Genomic DNA, 22,953 nt, shown 5'->3' on the forward strand with positions numbered 1-22,953 from the left:
GGTTAATTGGGCAAATTATTGTATAACAGTAGACAAACTGAATAAAGGGCTAATAATATTGAACTTAAAATGGTTTTTAAAAAATGAAAACTGTTTTTATTCTAGTCGAAATAAAACAAATAAGACTTTCTCCACAAGAAAAAAATATTATCGGAAATACTGTAAAGAAATTCCTTGCCATGTTAACCCAAATTTGGAAACTATTTGAAAAAGAAAGAAAAAAATATTCAAAGGAGGGCTAATCATTTTGACTTCAACTGCACTCAAATGTATCTAAACATTCTACATTACCCACCATGCACTGCTCAAGCTGTGACTGCACCACTTCCTGCTCCACACTGCGAATACTCAGCACTCCCAGCTTCACTTTCACCTCCTCCAGCACTCGCTCACACTCCCTCAGCCGCTGGTCAAAGTTCGCTGGCTTTTGGAAAAGCCGGAACTTGCCCTTTACTTGCAAAAGTTTATCCTTAAACAGACACATTTGTTTACAGGCATTTCATTATTTCACTTTTTTGTGCAGAAAAAAACTATGAAAATATGATATGATTTTTAAGTCTTACTAATGTTGCATCGATCTCTCCAATCACTTTCTCTGAGGCGTCAACCTCCATAGCCTTTTTCTTCATGTCATCCAGTGTCACCTCATGGCCGTTCAACTCAGTCTGAATTTTCTGTTAAAAGACACAATGATATGAGGGTCACTGAAATCCTTACAATTGTTCTGATTGAAAAAATAAATGGATATGCAATCAAGTAACAAATAAATAGTTAACTGATTTGTATTTGAGTGAGTAAAAAACAAAACAAAAAAAAGAATGTAGAAATGCATGAATAAAATAAAAATGAAATGTAAATGGTGCAAAATTAAAACAGTTAGTAATTATTCTAAACGAGAGAAAACTAACAAAAAAGGACAAATCAAAAGAAAAAAACAAACAAGTAAACAAATGAATGAATGAATGAATGAATGAATGAAGGAAGGAAGGAAGGAAGGAAGGAAAGAACCAACCAACCAATAAACCAACGAACAAATCAATGAACATACAGTACCAACGAACAAACCAATAAACGTACCAACAAATGAACCGATAAATGTACCAAAGAATGTACAAACAAACTTACCAATGACCAACGAACGTACCATGAATGTAACAACGAAATCAAGAGTTGCAAAACCCATGCAAAATTCATTAAAATAAAGTTGTTAAAAGATTTCTATGTAGTGGTCTAAAGAATTACAAACACGTAAACAAGTGAATGAATGAATGAAGGAAGGATGGAAGGAAGGAAGGAAGTCAATGAACGTACCAACGAACAAACCAATAAACGTACCGATGAACGGACCAAGGAATGAACAAAGGAACGTAACAACGAACGAACAAACAAACCAACGAACTTGCCAACAAACAAACAAAATGAACAAATGTACCCACAATTGAACCAACAAATGTACTTCGAACCTACCGATGAACAAACCAACAAACATACCAACGAATGTAACAACAAAAGCAAGTGTTGCAAAACCCATACAACATTCATTAAAATAAAGTTGTTAAAAGATTTCTTTGAAGTGGTCTAAAGAATTACAAATACAAACAAATGAATGACGGAAGGAAGGACAGAAGGAAGGACGGAAGATAGGACGGAAGACAGGAACCAACCAATGTACCAAAGAACAAACCAATGAACATACAAACATACCAAAGAATGTACAAAAGAACTTACCAATAAACGAACCAACAAACTTACCAACAAACAAACCAACGAGCGTACCAACAAACATACCAACGATTGTACCAACAAATGTACCAACGTAACAACGAAAGCAAGTGTTACAAAACCTATGCAACTTTCATTAAAATAAAGTTGTTAAAAGATTTATATGAAGTGGTCTCAAAAATTACAAACAAGTAAACAAATAAATGATGGAATGAAGGAAGAAACCAACCAATCAACCAATGTATTAATGAATGAACCAATGAACGTACCAAAATGACTGAATGAAACATGCCACTGAACAAAAATGAAAATAAATTAAAATAAAAGCAAACAAACAAATGTATAAATAAAGACTCACAAATAAAGCACTAACAAATAATACATGTTTAATAGTACACATGGATTTTTTACAAAAAAATATATAATTATAATAATTAAAACACTCTGTAAAAGTACTCTGTAAATACAGACAGACAGACAGACAGACAGACAGACAGACAGACAGACAGACAGACAGACAGAAGTTTACATGTCTCATCCATCAGACAGTATATGATCACCTGTGCTTCCTGTGGTATCTGTGCAGCGTCTATACCATCTGCTATGTAAGCGGTCAGATGTCGGTCAGTGGTGTTCAGAGAGTCCTGAATGAGACGCAGGGTTTTGTCGTTCTCCTGGGCCCAATGCAAGCTCTTCTCCAGCTGCTGGCGCCTTTGTGAAGCCTGTTATTGACATCAGAAAGCGGAAAGAAAAATCAAAACCTGAGGAAAAAATCCAATGAATACACTTAGAGGCCGAGCTGCAGCGCTCCGGCCAAATCGTCTGAAGCTCCTACCCTTTGCATCAGTTCATCCCAGCGTGTGTTGTAGTCCTCCACCTTTTTGTGGATGAGCTCATCCAGGACTCGGCCATCCATCAGGGTCTGCGCTAATTCACGGATCTGGTTACGGTTGTATTCAGGATGCTCTCTAATCATGGTGTCTAAAGACTGGAAGAGGATGAGAAACTGCTTTAATATCAATGAGTTAGTTTCAGTGAAAAAAAAACTAAACAAATTAAAGATGCTTTCAGATATGATGATGCGAGATTCGATTGTCAGTATGGTTATTTTATCATCATCAGGGTGTGTTTTCGCTTGTAGGAAGGGAAAAAAAATGAGATATTTAATATGTAACATTTTTTTTTCCAGGCAGAAATGGATTCTGCTCTGTGATAGTTCTCATTGTTCATGAACCTCATAGATGCACCAACAATAAAAATTAAGGTAATATTTTAATAACGTAACTTTTCTGATATAGGTTGATGACCACATGACATGGAAGCAGAAAGATAAACCTTTCATGCAGGTTTTTGCTTACAATTTACTTAAAGGGATGGTTTAATAATGAAGATTATGTCTTTATTTACTTACTCCTTGTTTTTTTGTTGAACACAAAGGAAGACATGCTGAACAATGTTGGAAAAAACAGCCATTGACTTTCTACTTTTTGTTCCTACTGTATTTTCCAACATTCTTCAGAATATCTTGTTTTGTTTTGAACAGAAGAAAGAAACTCATAAAAGTTTAGAACCACTTGAGTGTGATTAAACACTGAGAAAATTGTACATTTTGGCTAAACTGTTCCTTGAAGGAACAAAGAGTCATTTGTGTGCACATGTAACTGTACATACTGTACATGACATACAGCTGAGGGCAAAGTTATTTATTCATTTGTCAAGTGGTATTTAATGAATTAAGTAAATTATAACAGTATTTCCTATAACATTTCCCAGAGATGGGTTGTGGCTGGAAGGTCATCTGCTGCGTAAAAATGTGATGGATAAGTTGGTGGTTTATGCAGCTGTGGCGACCCCGGATTAGTAATGGGACTAAGCTGAAAAGAAAATGAATGAATGAATTCGTTTTTTTTCTGGAAAAAAAAGACTTATTTCGGCAAAAATAATATTAGTTTTTAGTTTTTTAAAACCCCTTTAACAGAGTATATACAGGATTCAAAGAGTGAAACACATTTTAAGACCTTTTAACCACTGTATGTTTAAACTGGAAACACTGGTGAGACTGTACCTTATTTTACCCTATTTACTAATTGTTAATGTAAGAAACTAATAAAACTAAAACATTATTCATATACTGAATAAAAATCTATTAAATCTAGCTAATTCAGCAGGTTGGCGCCTATAAAGCTATGAAAATAATGGTGTTGCCTTAGTTTCTGTAGTAAACAAAGGAGCATGAGGTCAAATCTAGCAGTATTTTATGAACTACACAGCATCCTAATATTCGTAGATTTAATTCAGGCAAACTTCAGCATACAACCATATATTGCATAATCAAAAATTATATAAAATTTAATAGCTTGCAAAATAGCATTTCTGACTTTTTAATACTTTTTAAGAGCCTTTAATTTCTCGACATTGATTTATCAACTTTTAATACTTTTTAAGACCCCACGGATACATTTTTAAAGTCAGTATTAGTAGTCCTTTAAGCAATATCTTGTATCTTGTTCAGCAGAAGAAATTAGTAAACGTCCAAGTTTAGAACAACTTAAGAGTGATTAAATGGTGAGAAAATGTACGTTTTTGGGTGAACTATCCCTTTAAAATGAAGGAACAACTAGTAAACTGTAACACCTGTACATGACATTTATGTGACATTTTAACTTGTCAATTTGTTGCCACAACGTATATGAAAGATGAGTGAACAGGGCACCATTACCTAGCTCCAAAAAATAGCTTCTAAAAAAAAGAGTTTGTGTATTTTCTTATATATTGCAATTAAACATTGGACTGTTATGTGAACTTTCATATGAAGAACTACCAGCAGTTCCCTCACAAACCCTCAGCGGTTTGCAAAAACATTCTGTCTTAGAAGAGATCTCAATAATCATCCGACAAGTATCGGAGACAAAGTGTAAACAGCAATGAGAATGGCATTTAAAGTCAGTCTCCTGCAATATGAAAAAGTAACCTCTAAACAATAAAATTTTCCTACGGGACAATGTGACCTTTCTAAGTCAAACTCTTCCCTAAAATAAAAATCGTGTCATCATTCACTAGCCTCATCTCATTCTGTGTGCTCTTTCATTACCATGCATCATCTGACAAAACTTGCTGTCGTCAATCCAAGTTTTAGGAACAACAAATAATATCTTGACTTCTAGTTGATCATTTGGTATCAGAAGTGGCTTATATGAAAGATGAAGGCCTCTAGATTACACTTATTTTACCTAAATAAAATATGATCATGCCTTGATTTTAAATTATTTAATTAGGATAGTAAGGTCTGACATTACTGAGATAAAAGTCTTGTCACTTAACAGATGTAATGTACAGTATAGAAAATAGGTGGCCAACCCTGTTGCTGGAGATCTACTTTCCTGCAGATTACAGTTGTAACCCATATCAAACACACCTGTCTGTAATTATCAAGTGCAGTTCAGGTCCAAATTGATTGGTTCAGGTGTGTTTGTTCAAGGTTGAAGCTGAAATCTGCAGGGAGGCAGATCTCTAGGAACAGGGTTGAGCCCCCCTGGTGTAGAATATAAAGTCATGGTGCTGTGGAAAAACAATTAATATTGTGTGTGACTCCCATGAGCTTGAACAACTGCATCCATACATCTCTGCAATGACTCAACCTATTAATAAAGTCATCTGAAAGCAATCTTGCAGGACTCCTACAGTTAATCAAGATTCTTTGGATTCATCTTCAATGCCTCCATCTTACCCCTGACATGCTCAATAATGTTCATGTCTGGTGACTGGGCTGGCCAATCCTGGAGCACCTTGACCTTCTTTGCTTTCAGGAACTTTGATGAGGAGACTGAAGAATGAGAAGGAGAGCTATCGTGCTTGAGAATCTGTCCTCTCCTGTGGTTTGTAATGTAATGGGCAGCACAAATATCTTGATACCTCAGGCTGTTGCCATCCACTCTCCAGATCTCTTGCATGCCCCTATACTGAATGTAACCCCAAATCATGATTTTTCCTTCACCAACCTTGACTGATTTCTGTGAGAATCTTGGGTCCATGCGGTTCCAATAGGTCTTCTGCAGTATTTGTGGTGGTTGGGATGCAGTTCAAAAGATGATTCATCAGAAAAATCTACCTGCTGCCACTTTTCCAAATAATCAAGAAGTCAAGTTTGCTCTTACAACTGGGATCGATGACAAGACTTTTGTCAGGAAGTGTATACTTTCATGCAGAGTGCACTATATAAATCAGTTACTAACTTTAAAAAAGTCAGTAAACCCATTGACCTAACCTTTAAAATTGTTTAAAAGTTTGTTTACTTAATAATTATAAGACAACGAATATACTCTCTTTTTAAGTCATGTAATCGCTTATTACAGTGTGTTATTACAGCACAAAAAAGAAACAATTTTGAACTGCCTGAAACTAGTTGTCAGTAATAATTTCAGCTTTGCTTCCACAAAACCTACACACATTTGTAAAAGATTAGCATAATGGCAGCCTATGCTTTTAAATGAGTGCCCACGAGTAATGTCTGCAACCCTTAAAGGGATAGTTCCTGCAATAATGAAATTTTACTCAGTTTACTCACCTTCAAGTGATTCCAAACCTTTATGAGTTTCCTTCTTCTGTTAAACACAAAAGAAGACATTTTAAAGAAAGTTGAAAACTTCTAACCATTGACTTCCATGTTAGGAAAATCAAATGCTATGGAAGTCAATGGTTACGGGTCTCCAGCATTCTTTCGAAATATATTCTATCGTGTTCAAAAGAAGAAAGAAACTCACAAAGGTTTCACTCTGATTGAATTATTACTGATTACAGAGGAGAAGCTAGACGTGCTCAATAATATCACGTGCTCCTCTCGAAAATTTGTTAGTGAAACTTCACATAGGGCTACGTTTTCAGAATGAGTCTATGTTGCATATAAACCAATGAAACTAAGATCACTTAAAGCTTCTTAAATAATTATAGTAATAAAACAAAGTATTTTTTTTAAATAGGATATTACACTTCAGCAAGTCTTTTAGATAGGATTTACTTTCCAGGTTAATGTAACGCACAGAAAAAAATAGATTTTTCCTTATAAGTAGCGTGTTTATAATGGCGTAACATTTTGCCAAAATGCCCTGTGGCCTCATGTTTCAACGCTGCGTACACACAAAAACTTTGCGTAAGCCAGGTTTCACGCTCAGAATCGCTCACGTTTGGATTTACTAACAATAAACTGAACGTGAGAGTGTGCGCAGCTCCACGCCAACTTCATGGCCGGCATGCGCACATTTTTTGTGCGTGTCTGTTTTATTTCCATTGGCGACTCCTAGGGGCAGTTGTGTTAAATTGCACTCTACAAAGTGTCTTTGAGCCTTGCAATGGCAGCTGTATGAGACGGGTTCATCTAGCAGGTATATAAGGTTTCCATACCATACAGTTGACCAGCCAAACATTAAAGCACAATTTGTAGCGATCGCCAGTTTTCCCAATGCAATCGGAGCTATCTACTAGCTATCTACATTGCTATAAAGACACTATCTAAAGATGAATTTGCATGTGTGAATCAGAAACATATCAGTTTAATAAATATGCAAATAAAATATGTTGCATAGACTTATTAATGATTCCTACTTGTCTTCCTCGTGATAAATAGTAGGCAAAATCTGATATGTAGCAGGGGGAAAAGAAGAAGAATGAGTTCATCAGATGCTGGATTTGAACCGAGTTCATGCTCGAACGTGTCAAATCAAGTAGACTTGCGTTTTACGAGCTGCGCCACCGAAACTGTTAAGGTCATTTCAACATTTTGCACTTATACAAGTCACTATTTCTCTTTTTAATCCACTCAGTGCAATGTTCAGATTTAATTGTGTTAACCGCATCAGCTAAACTCTCCCCACTCTATTTTTTTCTTTTGTTGTTAATTCAAGGAGGACAAACTTGCAAATAACACCGTTTTTCTCAGGTCTACCTCCGAAAGGAACACCTCCAAATCACATTCGGTTCAAAGTTTCTCTTTTTGCTTGCTTTTGCCATTGCTTTTTCGTTGGGTTTTGCCAAAGTAGAGTCTTTAGCATATTCGAACGGGGGAGGAGGCAGGGAGGGGTTTTGCGCTTGTGCATGTTGCGCTCAGTTTCACGTTCATTCGGATGTACAAAGAATATGCGTGGGCTTCGGCGTACGCAGTGTTTCATACATCATACATTTTTTTCTGCATACGCACATTTACAGCTTTGTGCGTACGCAATGTTTTAGTATGATTTCCATGCAAGTCTTCGTAAATGAGGCCCCTGACCTGGCTTATACAAAATTAAAAGTTCCCCAAAACAGCATAAAGAGGCACACTCACAGTCAAAGCTTCTTCAATTTCCTCTATGCCTCCTTGAAGCCCTTCCGTTTCATCAAGTTTCTTTTCAAGTAGGTCCATCCAGGCATTCTCCAACTCCAAATAAGACAGCAGCTCACACCAGCATGCCCACACTTCCTACAAGAGCCAAAAGAGATGGAGAGACACGTGTGGTTAATCAAACATATTACGCCGGGTCCAGGTCCTGAGAATTTGATCAAAAGGTTAGAAGTGCGTTAGTGGCTTGAACTAAAAGAGCCTGGCGCTAGCAACATCAAAGTCATGGGTTGGATTCCCAGGGAACACACACACATGCGCGTGCACAGATAAAATGTAAACTTTAAAAAGACTTTAAGTTGAAAGCATCTGGCAAATGAATAAATGTCAGTGAACCAGACACTATCTGACTCCCGAGCACAACCCCATCACTGGCACAATATCAAGCTCACCTCTAAAGTCTTGCATTTTCCATCGAGTCGGCTGCACAGGCGCTGGTAGTTAGAAGTCAAAACATCCAGTTCTGCCTTCAGGGCATCATGGGCCGCGGGAGGAGCCTTTGAAATGAAATTGGTGACTTTATCCGTCAGCAGCTTCACCTTTGTTTCCTTTTGATGGACTTCCTCTTGAGCCCGCTGAGTGGGAGAGAGAGGAGAGGAGATTACGAGAGCATTCAAATCTTTCCTCCAAGGTTAGCGAACATGGGCATTCTCCCGAGCCCCTGTTAAGTTACGCTTGGCACCGGGACAGAGAGAAAACAAGAAAACAGAATAACAATCCCTGCTGTTGACTGTTGTTGAACTAAGTCAAAAAAAGTGGCGCTTTATTTCATTAAACGCATGTAGTGGCTGGATCACACCGAGGTGAGAAGCAACCGTGCACCTGTTAGAAAATGAATAGATCTCTGTCGTCTAGGTGTCAGTCTTCTGCTATCACGACAAATGTCTGGGGACGCTCTGTGACATTTTGTTGTCGGTACAACGTGTTCATTTTTCTTTTCTTTAAACTTGGCACATTCGGTGATTGGGGTGCAAATTGGTGTCCCTTGGCTGTTCTTTAAAGCAATAAAGGAACAAATCCCATGTTCCCCGGCGAGATTAGATGTGTTCGGTAAGCTGTTACTGAACATAAAATTAACACAGCATGAAAAGTAGTATTTCTGTTCAAAAGTTGATTTGGGCTTGTTACACCTTACTGGTTCTGTTCTTCTTGATGGTATGGAATATAAATTAAATACAAAATATTAAACTATTAGTATCCCTTATTATATTCATTATAAACAATATAGTAAAAAATATATTAAAGAATGCCTGTTTTCAGAACTGTGTGTAGGGTCTTAAGATATACAGTTGAAGTCAAAATAATTCGCCCTCCTGTGAATATTTTTTTCTTTTTCAAATATTTCCCAAAAGATATTTTACAGAGCAAGAATTTTTTTACAGTATTTTCTATAATTTTTTTTTCTTCTGGAGAAAGTCTAACTTGTTTTATTTCAGCTAGAACAAAAGCAGTTTTTAATTTTTTTAAAAAACATTTTAAGGTCTATATAGTTAGCGCGCTTAAGCCATTTTTTAATGGTCTACAGAACCCATCATTATAAAATTACTTGCCTAATTATTATCTAACTTGCCTAATTAACCTAATTAAGCCTTTTTAAGCTGTGCAGGGTAGCTACGGTATGCTGGCAGCAGGCTCTCTGCAACTCTCATATGGTCGCCCACTGAAACTACAGGGCTGCGCCCGGTCAGTACCTGGATGGGAGACCATATGGGAAAGCTAGGTTGCTGCTGGAAGTGGTGTTAGTGAGACCAGCAGTGGGTGCTCAACCTGCGGTCTGTGTGGATGCTAACGCCCCCAATATATTGATGGTGACTCTCATCTTTCAGATAAGATGTTAAACCGAGGTCCTGACCCTCAGTGGTCGATAAAAATCCCATGATGTCTTTCGAAAAAAAGTAGGTTTAACCCCGGCATCCGGACCAAATTTGCCCACTGGTCTCAGTCCATCATGGCCTCTTAACCATCCCCATATCATGATTGGCTTCATCACTCTGTCTCCTCTCCACCAATCAGCTGGTGTGTGGTGTGCGGTCTGGCGCAATATGGCTGTCGTCGCATCATCCAGGTGGATGCTGCACACTGGAGGTGGATGAGGAGATTCCCCCCAAAAATGTGTAAAACACAACTAATTAATTATTAACTGTTATCAAAAAATGTGTTGAAATGATTTGTCCATTAGTCAGAAATTGGGGTAAAAATATAAGGGTACAATTCTGACTTCAACTGTATAAAAGTGAGTGAAGTGAGCCTTGTCAAGTATGTTTTTTACCATTGCTTTTAACCCATCCAAGTGCACGCACACATTTTGTGTGAGGAGTGAGCGCGCACACAAACACATACTGTGAGCTTACACCCAGAGCATTGGGCAGCTATTGCTTCCAGCTCCTGGGGAGCAATTAGAGGTTAGGTGCCTTGCTCAAGGGCACCTCCGCTGGGAATTAAAGATGAAGAGAGTGCGATTCATTCACTCTCCACACCCCCTTCTTCAATTCCAGTCAGATCTGGGAATTGGACCTGCAATTGTCAAACTTCTTAACCATTATCTAAATTAGGTAAAATAAGTAAACAGTACTGTCTCATTAACTGTTTTTTGTTCAATAACTTGCATGACCAGTGCAGACAATTTCTAATATAAATCTACTAAAATGACAAGAGAAGATACTTTATTGTTCTCTGCTTTGACATCTAAAAGTTAACAGTTAGTTACAGTTAAATAACAGAACAGATATTTTGTTGTGTATATTTTTCCTGTACAACAATAATTATACAGTTTATGTCACAATTATTCTAAAGGTGTGATACATGATGATCTAATTTCTCAAATGTCACAGAAAAGGGTGAGCAAAACCTGAAATGCCTTTAATGACTTTATTGGAGAGCAATTACTGTAAGCCATTAAATGTAAGCATCACTGTCACTTAATATTGAATCTAATGAATAGCTGTCAGCCATTAAAATATTGATTTTTAAAGAAGGAAGACAAAAACAATGTTTTGAGAATAGAAGTCAGAAGCAGAATATACTCAGCAAGAGCATTCTGACAGTGATTATCAGCTCACACAAATGTATTCAAAGTTTGAAAAGATAACAAAATATGCTTTTTTGTATTTTTAATGGAAATAGCTTGTTTGCAGTAGTTATGGTTTACTCATACCAGACATATTTGCCTTCAAATAGTCAAAGCATGATTGTTTCCATTGAGAACACTTACATCATTATGATGCGAGAGAAGCGCTCTTGCTCAGCACATTGAAAAACTTCACCCCTTTATTCTTTTTTTTTAGATGTTATTCCTGAACAGATCCAGCACTTAAGTCGCACTAAAATTTACAAGCAAACATCCTGAACATATTAGCAGGTTTGCTGGGTGCAAAACTTAAAGGCTTTTTTAATATTTTTCACCCAAATTCAGTGAAGAATGCCACTGGTCTAAACCAGTTTTTCGTTGAGTCTGGACTTCCATTTTATATTTCAATTGCTCTAATAGTGTGTTAGAAATAAAATGTGGATTTACTGCTTTGATAATTAGTAAACTAGTTGTCTTATTTGTTTTTTAAGGTCTCAAAATAAAAGTGAAGGTGATATTTAAAGTTTTCCTGTATGTTCCTGTTGCTTCAGCCAGTGTATTGCATGTGTTTGCTATAATCGGGCAACACTCTACATCGCAGTGAGCATTTGAATAGGTGAGGATGTCAGTATCCAAAAAAGGAAAAATTGAAGATATAAGAGGTTCAAAGATGATTGGACAGAAAGGCGTGCGTTCATTCTACTTCAATCCAGTACAAAACTGGGTCCCACTTTATATTAAGTGTCCTTAACTACTATGTACTTACATCAAAAAATAAATAAAATGTACTTACTGTGTTTATAATGTATTTGAGAATACTTGTGGTCCTTTTGAGTTTTGATAGAGGTTGGGTTATAGACATGTTTGGTGGCATGGGTAGGTTTAAGGGTGGGTTAAGGTGTAAGGGATGGTCAACAGTGTATTTACAAATGTAATTACAAAGGTAATTTACAGATGTAATTACATAAATGTATTTAATCAAGCATAAGTACACAGTACATACATGTATTTACATAATAATTACATTGTAACAAACTATTAATTCCTGTGTAAGTACATATTAGTTAAGGCCACTTAATATAAAGTGGGACCCAAAACTGTTCTGTTTGATTTGTAATGAGACAGTAAGATTCGTGAGGAATGGAAAGTCATACCAGACTATAAAACAAAAGTTTACATTGCTTGGTATTTGGCAGAATTTCACTTTTGACCGATCTCTAGCTGTTTTGTTCATAAAAATTGCTGACACTTGAAGTCACCGTGAACCGGAAGCTGTGACCGTTATTTTTTTCGTATTGTGATGCAGTTCTTATAGAAACTAAATATTAAGTGAGAAAACAGTGGAAGTAGCTTGATTTTCTACTGCGAGCTGAATGGATGTAGTAAATAAGCATTTAATTCAAAAAGATGGATAAAAAAGGGTTTAGGTAGAGTTATTACAAATTAATAGACTCCCCCATCCACACCATTTCTGTTTAATGTCAAAACTGACAGTTGCAGCTGCGAGGTTCAATATGTTATCCATGCACATTTGCTAAGATATACATAGTCTGACAAATTAACTGAAAAACAATCAGGAAGTGCTTTACAAGGAAGTGCAAAACAATTTTTTTTCTTGACATGCACAGATGAATTGTTGACCACAAAACTAGCAATGTGAGCTAACTAAACATATGGTTGGTTTTGATTTCTTAGGGACTTTAAGTGTCACTTATTATCACTTATAAAAACTTATTTTTTATTTATGTGTGTGCATTTTTATTAAACCAGCTTCGTTATAATATATTTTCTGGATTATTGATAACAATTCAGATTTGTACGTCAAAAACGATATTTGACATCTGTTTTTTTTTTTTATATGAATTTAATATTTAATAACCAATTTAAACTCTGATAGTATGTCGACAATTCTACAGTTTGCTGTTTTTGTTTTTCAAAACTAAACATTCATTCATTTTCTTTCAGCTTAGTCCCTGATTTATCAGTGGTTGCCGTAGCAGAATGAACCAACAACTACTCTAGCATTTGTTTTTTTTTTAGCATTTGCACACACACTCATACACTACGGCCAATTTAGTTAATCTAATTCGCTTATACCGCTTGTCTTTGGAATGTGGGGGAAACCGGAGCACCAAAAGAAAACCCACTAGAGAAAGGGAGAACATGCAAACTCCACACAAAAATTCCAACTGGCTCAACCGGGACTCAACCAGCAACTTTCTTGCTCTGAGGGGAAAGTGCTAACCACTGTGCCACTCCAAAACCAAACACTAAAATGAAATAAATAATAATTATAGGAGAAACGTTAAAAACACACCTTCAGCTCCTCCACTGCTTTATGAAGCTCCTCAGGTGTTTTGTACTGGAAGTCTCTCTCCAGGTACTCTTCCTCGGCCTGAGTGATCCACTCCTGCATCTCCTGCATCTCCTTCCTCAAACTCACCGTCATGTCCAGCCCTCCTTTCAGGGCTGATTTCTTTGCATAAGCCTGAAAACCAACAACAACAGTTCAGTTTTATTTAACTGGCTATACCTCAAACTGCAGGAAAAAAAAAACTCTAATAATAACAACAGCATCAAGAAGTTCACTTAGACATTTCCAAGGTGTGAAAAAGGTATGCTTGAGCTTTTTTAAGATGACTAAATCATACCTCGGCTCGTAATTAATTAGTATAATGCAGCGTAAGCCCATGTGGCACGTTAATTACCTGTTTGCAAATGAGCTCCCACTGCGCATTGAGCTCATCAAGCATCTTCTGTATTTTGATGGCAAACGGCGTCTCAGCTTCCCTCTTCAAGGCCAGTCCCACCTCATTGATGCCGTTCAGACTGGGTTGGACGGTGTGGATGTCATTCACCAGAGCCTGTCAAATCAAAGCAGACCGTTTGAAATAGATGGTCTTGGCCGTCCCGAAAACCAGGTCATGCCAATGCATTGACCCAATTCTACTTGATAGAAGCGTGGCTATTGCCATTATTGCAGCAAACTTACCATGGGGCACACAAAAATGCTGAAATACAATTTGAGAATGTAATTTCGTGTTAAGCTACAGTTTTCGTGCCTCGTAATATGAAAATTCATTTCCTGCCACAGCCTGAAAAGAGAAAGCGGGGTCTTTACTGAGTCAGGTCCCAAAGGGTCTACAGCTTATTCAACCACCGCTTCTGCAATATTAGCAGGTCTCCCAACAACATCTTTTTTTTGCAGATTTCATCTTAATGAGAAACACTTCTTCTTCTTCTTCTTCCAGACCAATGCTTTCATTTAGGCTAGGCTTTTGCCTTTGCATAAAAAGCACCCTCTCTTCTGAATTTTAATTTTTGGGCCATGTTTGTGAAACACAATGCAACGTTTTTCGGATCACGGTTGTTATTTTAGTACATCTTGCTCCAGATCACTATGGCACGAGGAGTCTATTCCAAGTTCGGGAACACAAACTTAGTTTTTATAGCTAAATAAATAAAGAGTGTCCTCACCGTGCACTGTTCCAACTGTTTCTCCAAAGCCTCTGCGTCTCCCAGAGCTGGCCATTCCTCATTCAGGAAAACATCCACCTCTGCCATCCACTTCTGCAGAGTCTTTGTGTCATTCTACCAATGGGAGAAAAAAATGCAGTCACATTTACGGGTAGTTTTTTTTTTTAATGATACGCAATCCATAAGAATTTATTTATAAAGGTCTAAATTGAAGTATTCTGGATTGAAAGCACTTGCAGCATGCATTTATATTTATGTATTTGCCAGACAATTTTATCCAAAGAGACCTGCATTGCATATACAGTTGGATTTCTTGAAAGGTCAAAAAAGGGTTACACTTTGCAAGATGAAAACTGAAAAATAATAAAACTTTGCAAGATAAAAACTAAAAAAAGGAACAAAGCTGTCCTGGGGCTATTTCATTTTGTTTTAACTTAACAGGATAGTTCACCCACAACTGAAAATGTACACACTATTTATTCACCATCACATGGTTTAGGAGTTTCTTCATCTTTTGGAACACTAAAGAAGATGTTTTGAAAAATGCTGATCCACTGACTTCCATAGCAGGAAAAACAAATCCTAGGGGAGTCTATGATTGTAAGTATTCAGCTGTCTTCATAATATCTACTTTTGTGTTCAACAGAAGAAAGTAAATACACTGTCAAATAATTTTATATGTGTCATTAATATTTATTGACTTTTAATGACAGATTAAATTTGTACTACTGTAGTGGAAGTCGGGCTAGGCGCAGTAGGTAGTGCTGTCGCCTCACTGACGAAAGTGAGTAGCGGCTGACGAAAGTGAGTAGCTGGGGGTTGTCGCGGACGAAAGTGAAGAGTGAGACGTGGGGTATGAAATTAGGTTTTGACACTGAACTGAATTGGGGAAATTGGCCAGTGTAAGTGAAAGGGTGGGGGAAACTGGAAAGGAAAGTTTATAGTTGGGGTTTGGGGGGGTGGTGGGGCGGTTGCCGACGATAGTAAAAAAAAAAGTGGGGGGTCAACGAGGGCCCATTATAATATCTCTGCGTTCGCCCTTAGAATTGAGCGCCCCTGCCCAGATGGGTGATTTGGCATTTCTGGAGTTTGCATGCTCTCCCTGTGTTCGCGTGGGTTTCCACTGGTATTCCGGTTTCCTCTACAGTTCAAAAATATGCGCGATAGGTGATTGGATAATCTACATTAGCCATAGTGTATTAGTGTGTGTGTGTGTGTGTGTGTGTGTTTGTGTGTGTGTGTTTGTGTGTGTGTGTGTGTGTGTGTGAATGCAAGTACTGGAAGAGCAGCTGGAAGAGCATCCGCTGTGTAAAACATATGCCGGAATAGTTGGTGGCTCATTGCACTGTGGTGACCCCTGATAAATAAGGGATTACGCCGAAGGAAAATGAATGAATGAATAGATGAGAGAGGCCAAGAATGCAAACTGACTCTTATTACTTCTTATTCCAATGCTAATCATTGAACTCTATCTCTACCAAACCCAGAACAGTCATCTGACACTTAAAAACTACCCTACAATTCTCTTCTCTCAAGGATGTGGTTTCCAAATCTAGTAAGCTCTCTAAATAGTCAGCCGACAAGATGTTGAGACACAGCCAGCATCGTCAGGTGTGAGCATTCGAGTTCGAGTGCCATACATTTGACTTGGAAAGCCGCCAGAGGTGTGTAGGTGCGAGAAGCGCTGTGATTTGAGGAAAAGCCTCATCAGCATCTTGTTTCAGCACGTGCCTGGAACTGCTGTAGCTTGGTCATGTGATCCTGCAGTTTCTGGATGTTCTCCTCCAGCTGCTCCGATATGCGTCTCCAGCGCACCATCACGTTATCCAGCTCTGTCCGGTACTTCTGACAGATCTCAGGTGGAGCTTTCTGGAAAACCTGCTCAGCCATCTTATTGAGGTCATCCACGTCACCCTGATGCTCCTTCTGGGATGCTTGGATTGCCTGCAAAATATGACAGAAACATTTACTCTCGATCAGTGTGCAGGAAAGAAGAAAGGAAGGAGAGAAGGAAGGAAGGAAAGATGGGAGTGAGGGAATAAGATTGAAAGAGAAAGTTTTTTGTTTATTTTTAGCAAACATTATCGAGCTAATTACATAGCTCAATTAATACAACAATCTGTAAACAGATTATTAAAAGACAATAGTTACATGACTGAAAAACAAGTTATTTAAAAATAATCAGGACAAGATAAGCCTTTCTCCATAACAATGCATATCTTCACATCCAACCTCCAAATATGCTTGGAAACCCTCAACATTGTCCGTTAATCTATAAAAATTAAATTCGAGCTGTATTCTGGCTCTTTTATGCATTTAGCATTTTGCATTTAACAATAGAACATCTGAGACAGAAAGAGACAGAAAGAGAGGGTCCACGAGGGCCCCTTATAATATCTCTGCGTGTCCCCTTAGAATTGTGCTAAGCAATTTGGCTGTTTGCACCAGACAAAATGCAACAAAAATGTAAATACAGCCATTCAGAAGCAGGGAACAGTGCACTCATATACATGCTGAATCACTGATGTAAACTATTAACTGATACTTAACAAGTCTTTAGTAATTAATTCACTAACAGCTTGTTCATGATCTATTACTATTTTATTAGGTATAGTTATAAATCATTAAAATACAGTTAATAAGTCATTTAGAACTTGTTAACTAACAGCTTGTAAGTTATCTATTGGCATAGTTATAAATAATTAACAAACTATTAACTTTTATGTAACGGATTTATATAACGGATGGTTATTCTAAAGTGTTACCGAAATATTAATATCTCCTTTTAATTTGAAAAATATTCCTACTATCGCGAGCCATTGCTTTTATTTAGAACATGGTTTCAATCAGACTTCAATCAGCCTCTAGGCTCGACCGTCATGCACACTGCTGTTGGTGTAATCAATCTGGCAACCTGCCCTTGCAAATCTTTTAAACCAGGTGTGCAATACCTAATTCAACCACTGGGTGTCAAACTTACATCCTGCACCTTTAAGTGACATTGTTTTTGCTTTTAAGTTTACCAAGTCGAAAAAATATATTTTCTGAAGGGAAGTGTTTTGCATTTAAGTCAGTAATCGTAAAGAATTATTTCTTAAGTGAAGGGGCTCTATTTTGATGGTCCATGCGCAGAGCGCAAAACGCAGGGCGCAAATGCTTTCAGGGCGTCAGAACGCATTTTTGCTAATTTAAGGATAGAAAATTCCGATTTGCGCCGTGGCGCATGGTCTAAAAGGGTTGAGTTTATTTTCTTAATGAGTTATACGTGTGTTTTGAGAATAAACCAATTAGAGTCTCATCTCCCATTACTTTTAAGATCCAGCTGCATCGCGCCACAAGCTCATTTGCTATTTACATGACGAAAAGTAAGTCTAAGTGGAAAAACTGAGCATTTCACTAGCAAACAGTTAACAGTTTTTTTTTAAATAAAAAAACAGTTAAACAGAGAATCTACCACTCAAGAATGAGAGATAATGGATCACTTTCACTTTCGCTCTCGTGGATAGGGAAACCTTTACGCACAGACATCAATTAGTCTATAAATAATTAATTGCGTTTGTTTTTGCGCAAATATTAGTATCAAAACTTTTTCTAAATTCAGTTCTAATTTCCAGCAAACAAATAAATTAACAATAATAACGAAGTGTGTTCAAAAACTTTAGTTTCACCCTAAAACACATGCTTTGCCCCATATGGTCTAAAACCAGCAGGTGGGCAAATCTAAGCTTGTTTTTATTAAAACAAATATAAACATGGATATAATAAATAATACTGCTAACAATAATAACATTATACAAAAGCAAATTGTTATCAATGAACTGAGAAAGCCTCCCGAGATGAAGAAGACATAAAAGCAGTGGTTTTTCATATTTATGTAGGATAGAAAATAATATGTTTTGTAATATTTTAATCCTTTATATTTATATCCTATATATATTCTTATTTTTTCATATGTAAAGATATTTGCCTATTGCTCTCTTGTGCGTATTAAGCAGTGTGTAAGCGAGGCGCAACTCTGCGCTGGAGTTTAGACTGGGTTTGTTTTGGTCTAATGAAAAATCTATTATAGTTTCTCAAAATAGCAACGCGCCAGCAGTCCGCCTCAGAACGCCTTCCTTTTTAGACCAGAAGGCCTATGGGCGCACATATGAGCGCTAATGCATTTGCTATTTAAACAGCATAGCGCAACGCCTCAAAACGACTCTTGTGCCAAGCTGAAACTAGCAAAAGACTATTGCGCCGCGTCTTGCGCCCCACTGCGCCGGGTGTATGATAGGGCCCAATGTGTTTTTGCATTTATGTTTACTAAGTCGGAAAGAGTTATGTCTTGAGGGGGCGTGTTTAAAATTTAAGTTGGTAGTCTGAAAACATTATTTGTTGAGCAAAAGCGTTTTGCAATTAAGTTACTAGTCAGAAAGATTTATTCCTTAAGTGAAAGTGTTTTTGCTTTTAAATTTACTAAGTCAAAATTCATTATTTCTTGAATAAAAGTGTTTTGCAATTAAGTTAGTGGTTGGAAAAAATATGTCTTAAGTGAAAATGCATTTAAGTTAGCTTTTTTGTAAGAAATTATTAGTTCGACTAAAAGCAGCCAGAGCTTATAAGAAAAGTTCTAGCTCTGCATTGTATCAAACTACGCCTCTTGGCTGTTGTAAATTCACTATAAACCATGGCTTCATAGGGCTTATTGCTTTAGCCCACAATGGGAAAAAAATAAAAACACAATCAAACCTTGATATCTTTGAGTCTCTGCTCCATGACGGGATACTCAGTCACTGCTGTAGAAGGGATGGCTAGTTTATTCTCACACTGCTGTAGCCAGGCCAACAGCGCTGCCATCACATCCTTATAACGTGCTGGAGGAAGACTAGACTGGACTGATAGAAGAAAAAAAAAACAAGTCTGAACAAACTAAATCCGCCTGCAGTTTTCCATAGAAACTCAAAATACAACATACACTACACTCCTCATATGCATTTCTGGGTAACACTTTATAATAACGACACAATATGAATCATCTAATAAACATTAGCAAATAGCAAATTCATTATTTGTTAAGCATTAACTCTATTATATTAGACGTTGGTAAGCAGTTTATAACTGCAGATACAAATGTTGTATTATTGACTATTAAGCCCATTTTAGTTGTACTTTCATAATTTGTTACTGATAATTTTTTTATGGCTAAATTAAGTATCGCATTATTTACAAATCATTTGTATTTAAGAGTAGTTGTTGTTTCTTAATAATTCAGAAAGATTAAATTATTAATGAACTATTCAAATAAACATTTATGTATTATTATTCAGGCATATATTAATAGTTAATTTGTAATTTCTAATAATTAATAAATGCTTTATTAAATTAACTTCATGCAGTTTTGTGACCTAATGCAAAGTGAGGACTATTTATGCTTTATAAATGCCTAATAAATGACAATTAAAGGCTCAGTATCAAATGAACAATAAAGGCTCTATTTTGATGGTCCATGCGCAGAGCGCAAAACGCAGGGCGCAAACGCTTTCAGGGCATGTCAGGGCATTTTTTAACAGAAAACTGTTAAACAGAGCATCTACTGCGTGAGAATGAGAGATAAATGATCACTTTCACTTTCGCTCTTGGATAGGGAAACCTTTACGCACAGACATCAATTATAAATAATTCATTTTGTTTGTTAAGCGCAAAGATTTGTTTCAAAACTATTTCTAAATTCAGTTCTAATTTCTAGCAAACGAATAAATGAACAATAATGACCAAGTCTGGTCAAAATACTGAGTTATTTCCAAATACACCTGCCATGCCCCATATGGTCTAAAACCTGACAGGTGGGCAAATCTAAGCTTGTTTTTATTAAAACAAATATAAACATGGATATAATAAATAATACTGCTAACAATAATAACATTATACAAAACCAAATTGTTATGAATGAACTGAAAAAGCCTCCCGAGATGAAGAAGACATAAAAGCAGTGATTTTTTAATATTTATGTAGGATAGAAAATAATGTTTTGTAATATTTTAATCCTTTATATTTATATCCTATATCAATTCTTAATATATCCTATATATATCCTTATTATTTACATTTTTTCATATGTAAAGATATTTGCCTATTGCTCTCTTGTGCGTATTAAGCAGTGTGTAAGCGAGGTGCAACTCTGCGCCGGAGTTTAGACCGGGTTAGTTTTGGTCTAATAAAAAATCTATTATAGTTTCTCAAAATAGCAACGCGCCAGCGGTCCGCCTCAGAACGCCTTCCTTTTTAGACCAGAACTCCTATGGGCGCACAAATGAGCGCTAATGCATTTACTATTTAAACAGCATAGCGCAACGCCTCAAAACGACTCTTGCGCCAAGCTGAAACTAGCAAAAGACTATTGCGCCGCGTCTTGCGCCCCACTGCGCCGGGTGTATGATAGGGCCCTCTATCTTTGCAATCTTTTCTAAAAAGTAAAATTACTGTAAAGTTTAAACATCACCGAATAGCAGGAGTGTCAAAATATAACACAAAATTAGATAAAACAACAACAATATAATAATTTACCAATATATTATGATATAACTCTTCAATTTTGTAATTTACAGTCATTTTACATTAGTTAAAATTTCTACATTTGAAGCAAAGTTTCATTTGTGTATCTTCAAATGCATTGAAATGAATGACGTCGTTTATTTTCTTCTTTTTTTCTGTTTAGAATAGAACCGAGCCTTTAATGTTCATTTATAAGGGATTTAAAAAGCATAAATAGTCCTCATTTTAGATTAGATCACAAAACTGGATGAAGCTCATAAAACATTTATTAACATGCATGCCTGAATAATTAGATATAGAAATCGTCACCTTGAAATTATAAGGCTCTATCTGCGTTCTGAATGCTTTTGAGATATTGAGCTTCAAAGTTTTTGCATTCCATTTGGCAAACAGAATGAGTGTAACATTTGTTTTTTTAAATAAAAAGTCTTAAAATGTAAACTACTTATAAAAAAACAACCCATAATGTAAATAAGCTGTCATTTAATAAGAATGTCAATAACTCAAATTTGACAAAATAGAACCTTATAGTTCTAAGGTGACGAAATGTTCAGTTGATTAGTTAATCAATCATTTACTTACACATTCTGAATAATCTTTAAAAACCAGCAACATCTCTCCTCATAATTTAACTGGTTTGTAAATTATGCAATGCTTAGTTTAGCAAATAAAAATAATATTCAAAGTATGAAGATACAATCATTAAGCACCTCATATATGTGCTTGTAAGTTAAGAATAAAGCATTTGGATTATAAACTGCTTACTAACGTTTATTAATGTAGAGTTAATGCTTAACAAATAGTGAATAAACTATTTGCTAATGCTTAATATAGTATTCATAGTGTGTATTTATAAAGTGTTACCCATTATTTGCTATCACTTTTTAATAACTTCACACTATGAATCGTCTTTTAAGCATTAGCAAATCGTTAATTCTTAATTTGTTAAGCATTAACTCTACATTAATAAGCGTTAGCACACTTTATAAATACAGTTACAAATGCTGTATTTCTGATTTATAAGCACATATATATTGTGCTTATTGATTTTATCTTCACACTTTATTACTAAATAAATTCAGTATCGCATTATTTACAAACCGTTTGTATTTAAGAGTAGTTTGTGGCTTTAAGAATCCTTCAGAATGAGTTATAAATTATAAATAAATGATAATATATTATACGCCAGAATAATAAGATATAAATGCTGATTTGAATACTTTATTTATCCTTTATAACTAATTTTGAATGATTCTAAAAGCCACCAACTACTCTTAAATACAAATGGATTGTAAATAATGCAATACTGAATTTAGCAATGAACAATTAATGAGTACTAACGTATGAAAACACAATCACTAAGCATTACAAATGTGCTTGTCAGGAATACAGCATTTGTAGCTGTATTTATAAACTGTAACGTTTATTAATGTAGAGGTAAAGCTTAATAAAAAAAATGAATTAACCATTTGCTAATGCTTAATAGACGATTCATAGTGTGAAGTTATTATAAACTGTTACAGATTTTTCAATTAAAGAGTCAGTTTGCCCAAAATAAAATTTAGAAAAATTATATTTATATATATATATATTCTTTAAAACACAAATGTTTTTGGAGCTTTGTATGATTAGTTGGAGTCACATGGAATGTTTGGTTAATGTTTTTTGCTCTTTTCGTCTCAGGCTTCGGTAAAGTAGTTTAATGACTATTAATTCCTATCTAGTCAACTGGAAAATAATTAAATAACACTTTCTGTGTATAATTTAATCTGCAACAACAGTC

General features: G+C 36.1%; 1 protein-coding gene across 28 annotated transcripts in view; it reads right to left on the minus strand.

Annotated features, from left to right (window-relative positions):
- Positions 1 to 22,953, minus strand: part of dmd (dystrophin) — a 249,405-nt gene that overhangs the window by 126,367 nt on the left and 100,085 nt on the right. For all 28 annotated transcript variants that reach the window (XR_015475971.1, XR_015475970.1, XR_015475969.1 and 25 more), the window contains exons 22-32: positions 19,368 to 19,513; positions 16,368 to 16,580; positions 14,637 to 14,750; positions 13,868 to 14,023; positions 13,477 to 13,647; positions 8,485 to 8,667; positions 8,039 to 8,173; positions 2,558 to 2,710; positions 2,283 to 2,444; positions 564 to 674; positions 296 to 469 (exon numbers count right to left, since the gene is read on the minus strand). Coding sequence is in view for 24 of the 28 variants with exons in the window: in XM_087236510.1 (XP_087092636.1) it covers positions 296 to 469; positions 564 to 674; positions 2,283 to 2,444; positions 2,558 to 2,710; positions 8,039 to 8,173; positions 8,485 to 8,667; positions 13,477 to 13,647; positions 13,868 to 14,023; positions 14,637 to 14,750; positions 16,368 to 16,580; positions 19,368 to 19,513 (1,718 nt within the window). In the remaining 4 variants the exon portion in view is untranslated. The remainder of the gene's footprint in view (positions 1 to 295; positions 470 to 563; positions 675 to 2,282; positions 2,445 to 2,557; positions 2,711 to 8,038; positions 8,174 to 8,484; positions 8,668 to 13,476; positions 13,648 to 13,867; positions 14,024 to 14,636; positions 14,751 to 16,367; positions 16,581 to 19,367; positions 19,514 to 22,953) is intronic.

This window comes from Danio rerio, chromosome 1 (genome assembly GCF_052040795.2).
Source record: "Danio rerio strain M-AB ecotype USA chromosome 1, GRCz13ab, whole genome shotgun sequence".
NCBI classification, from domain to species: domain Eukaryota; kingdom Metazoa; phylum Chordata; class Actinopteri; order Cypriniformes; family Danionidae; genus Danio; species Danio rerio.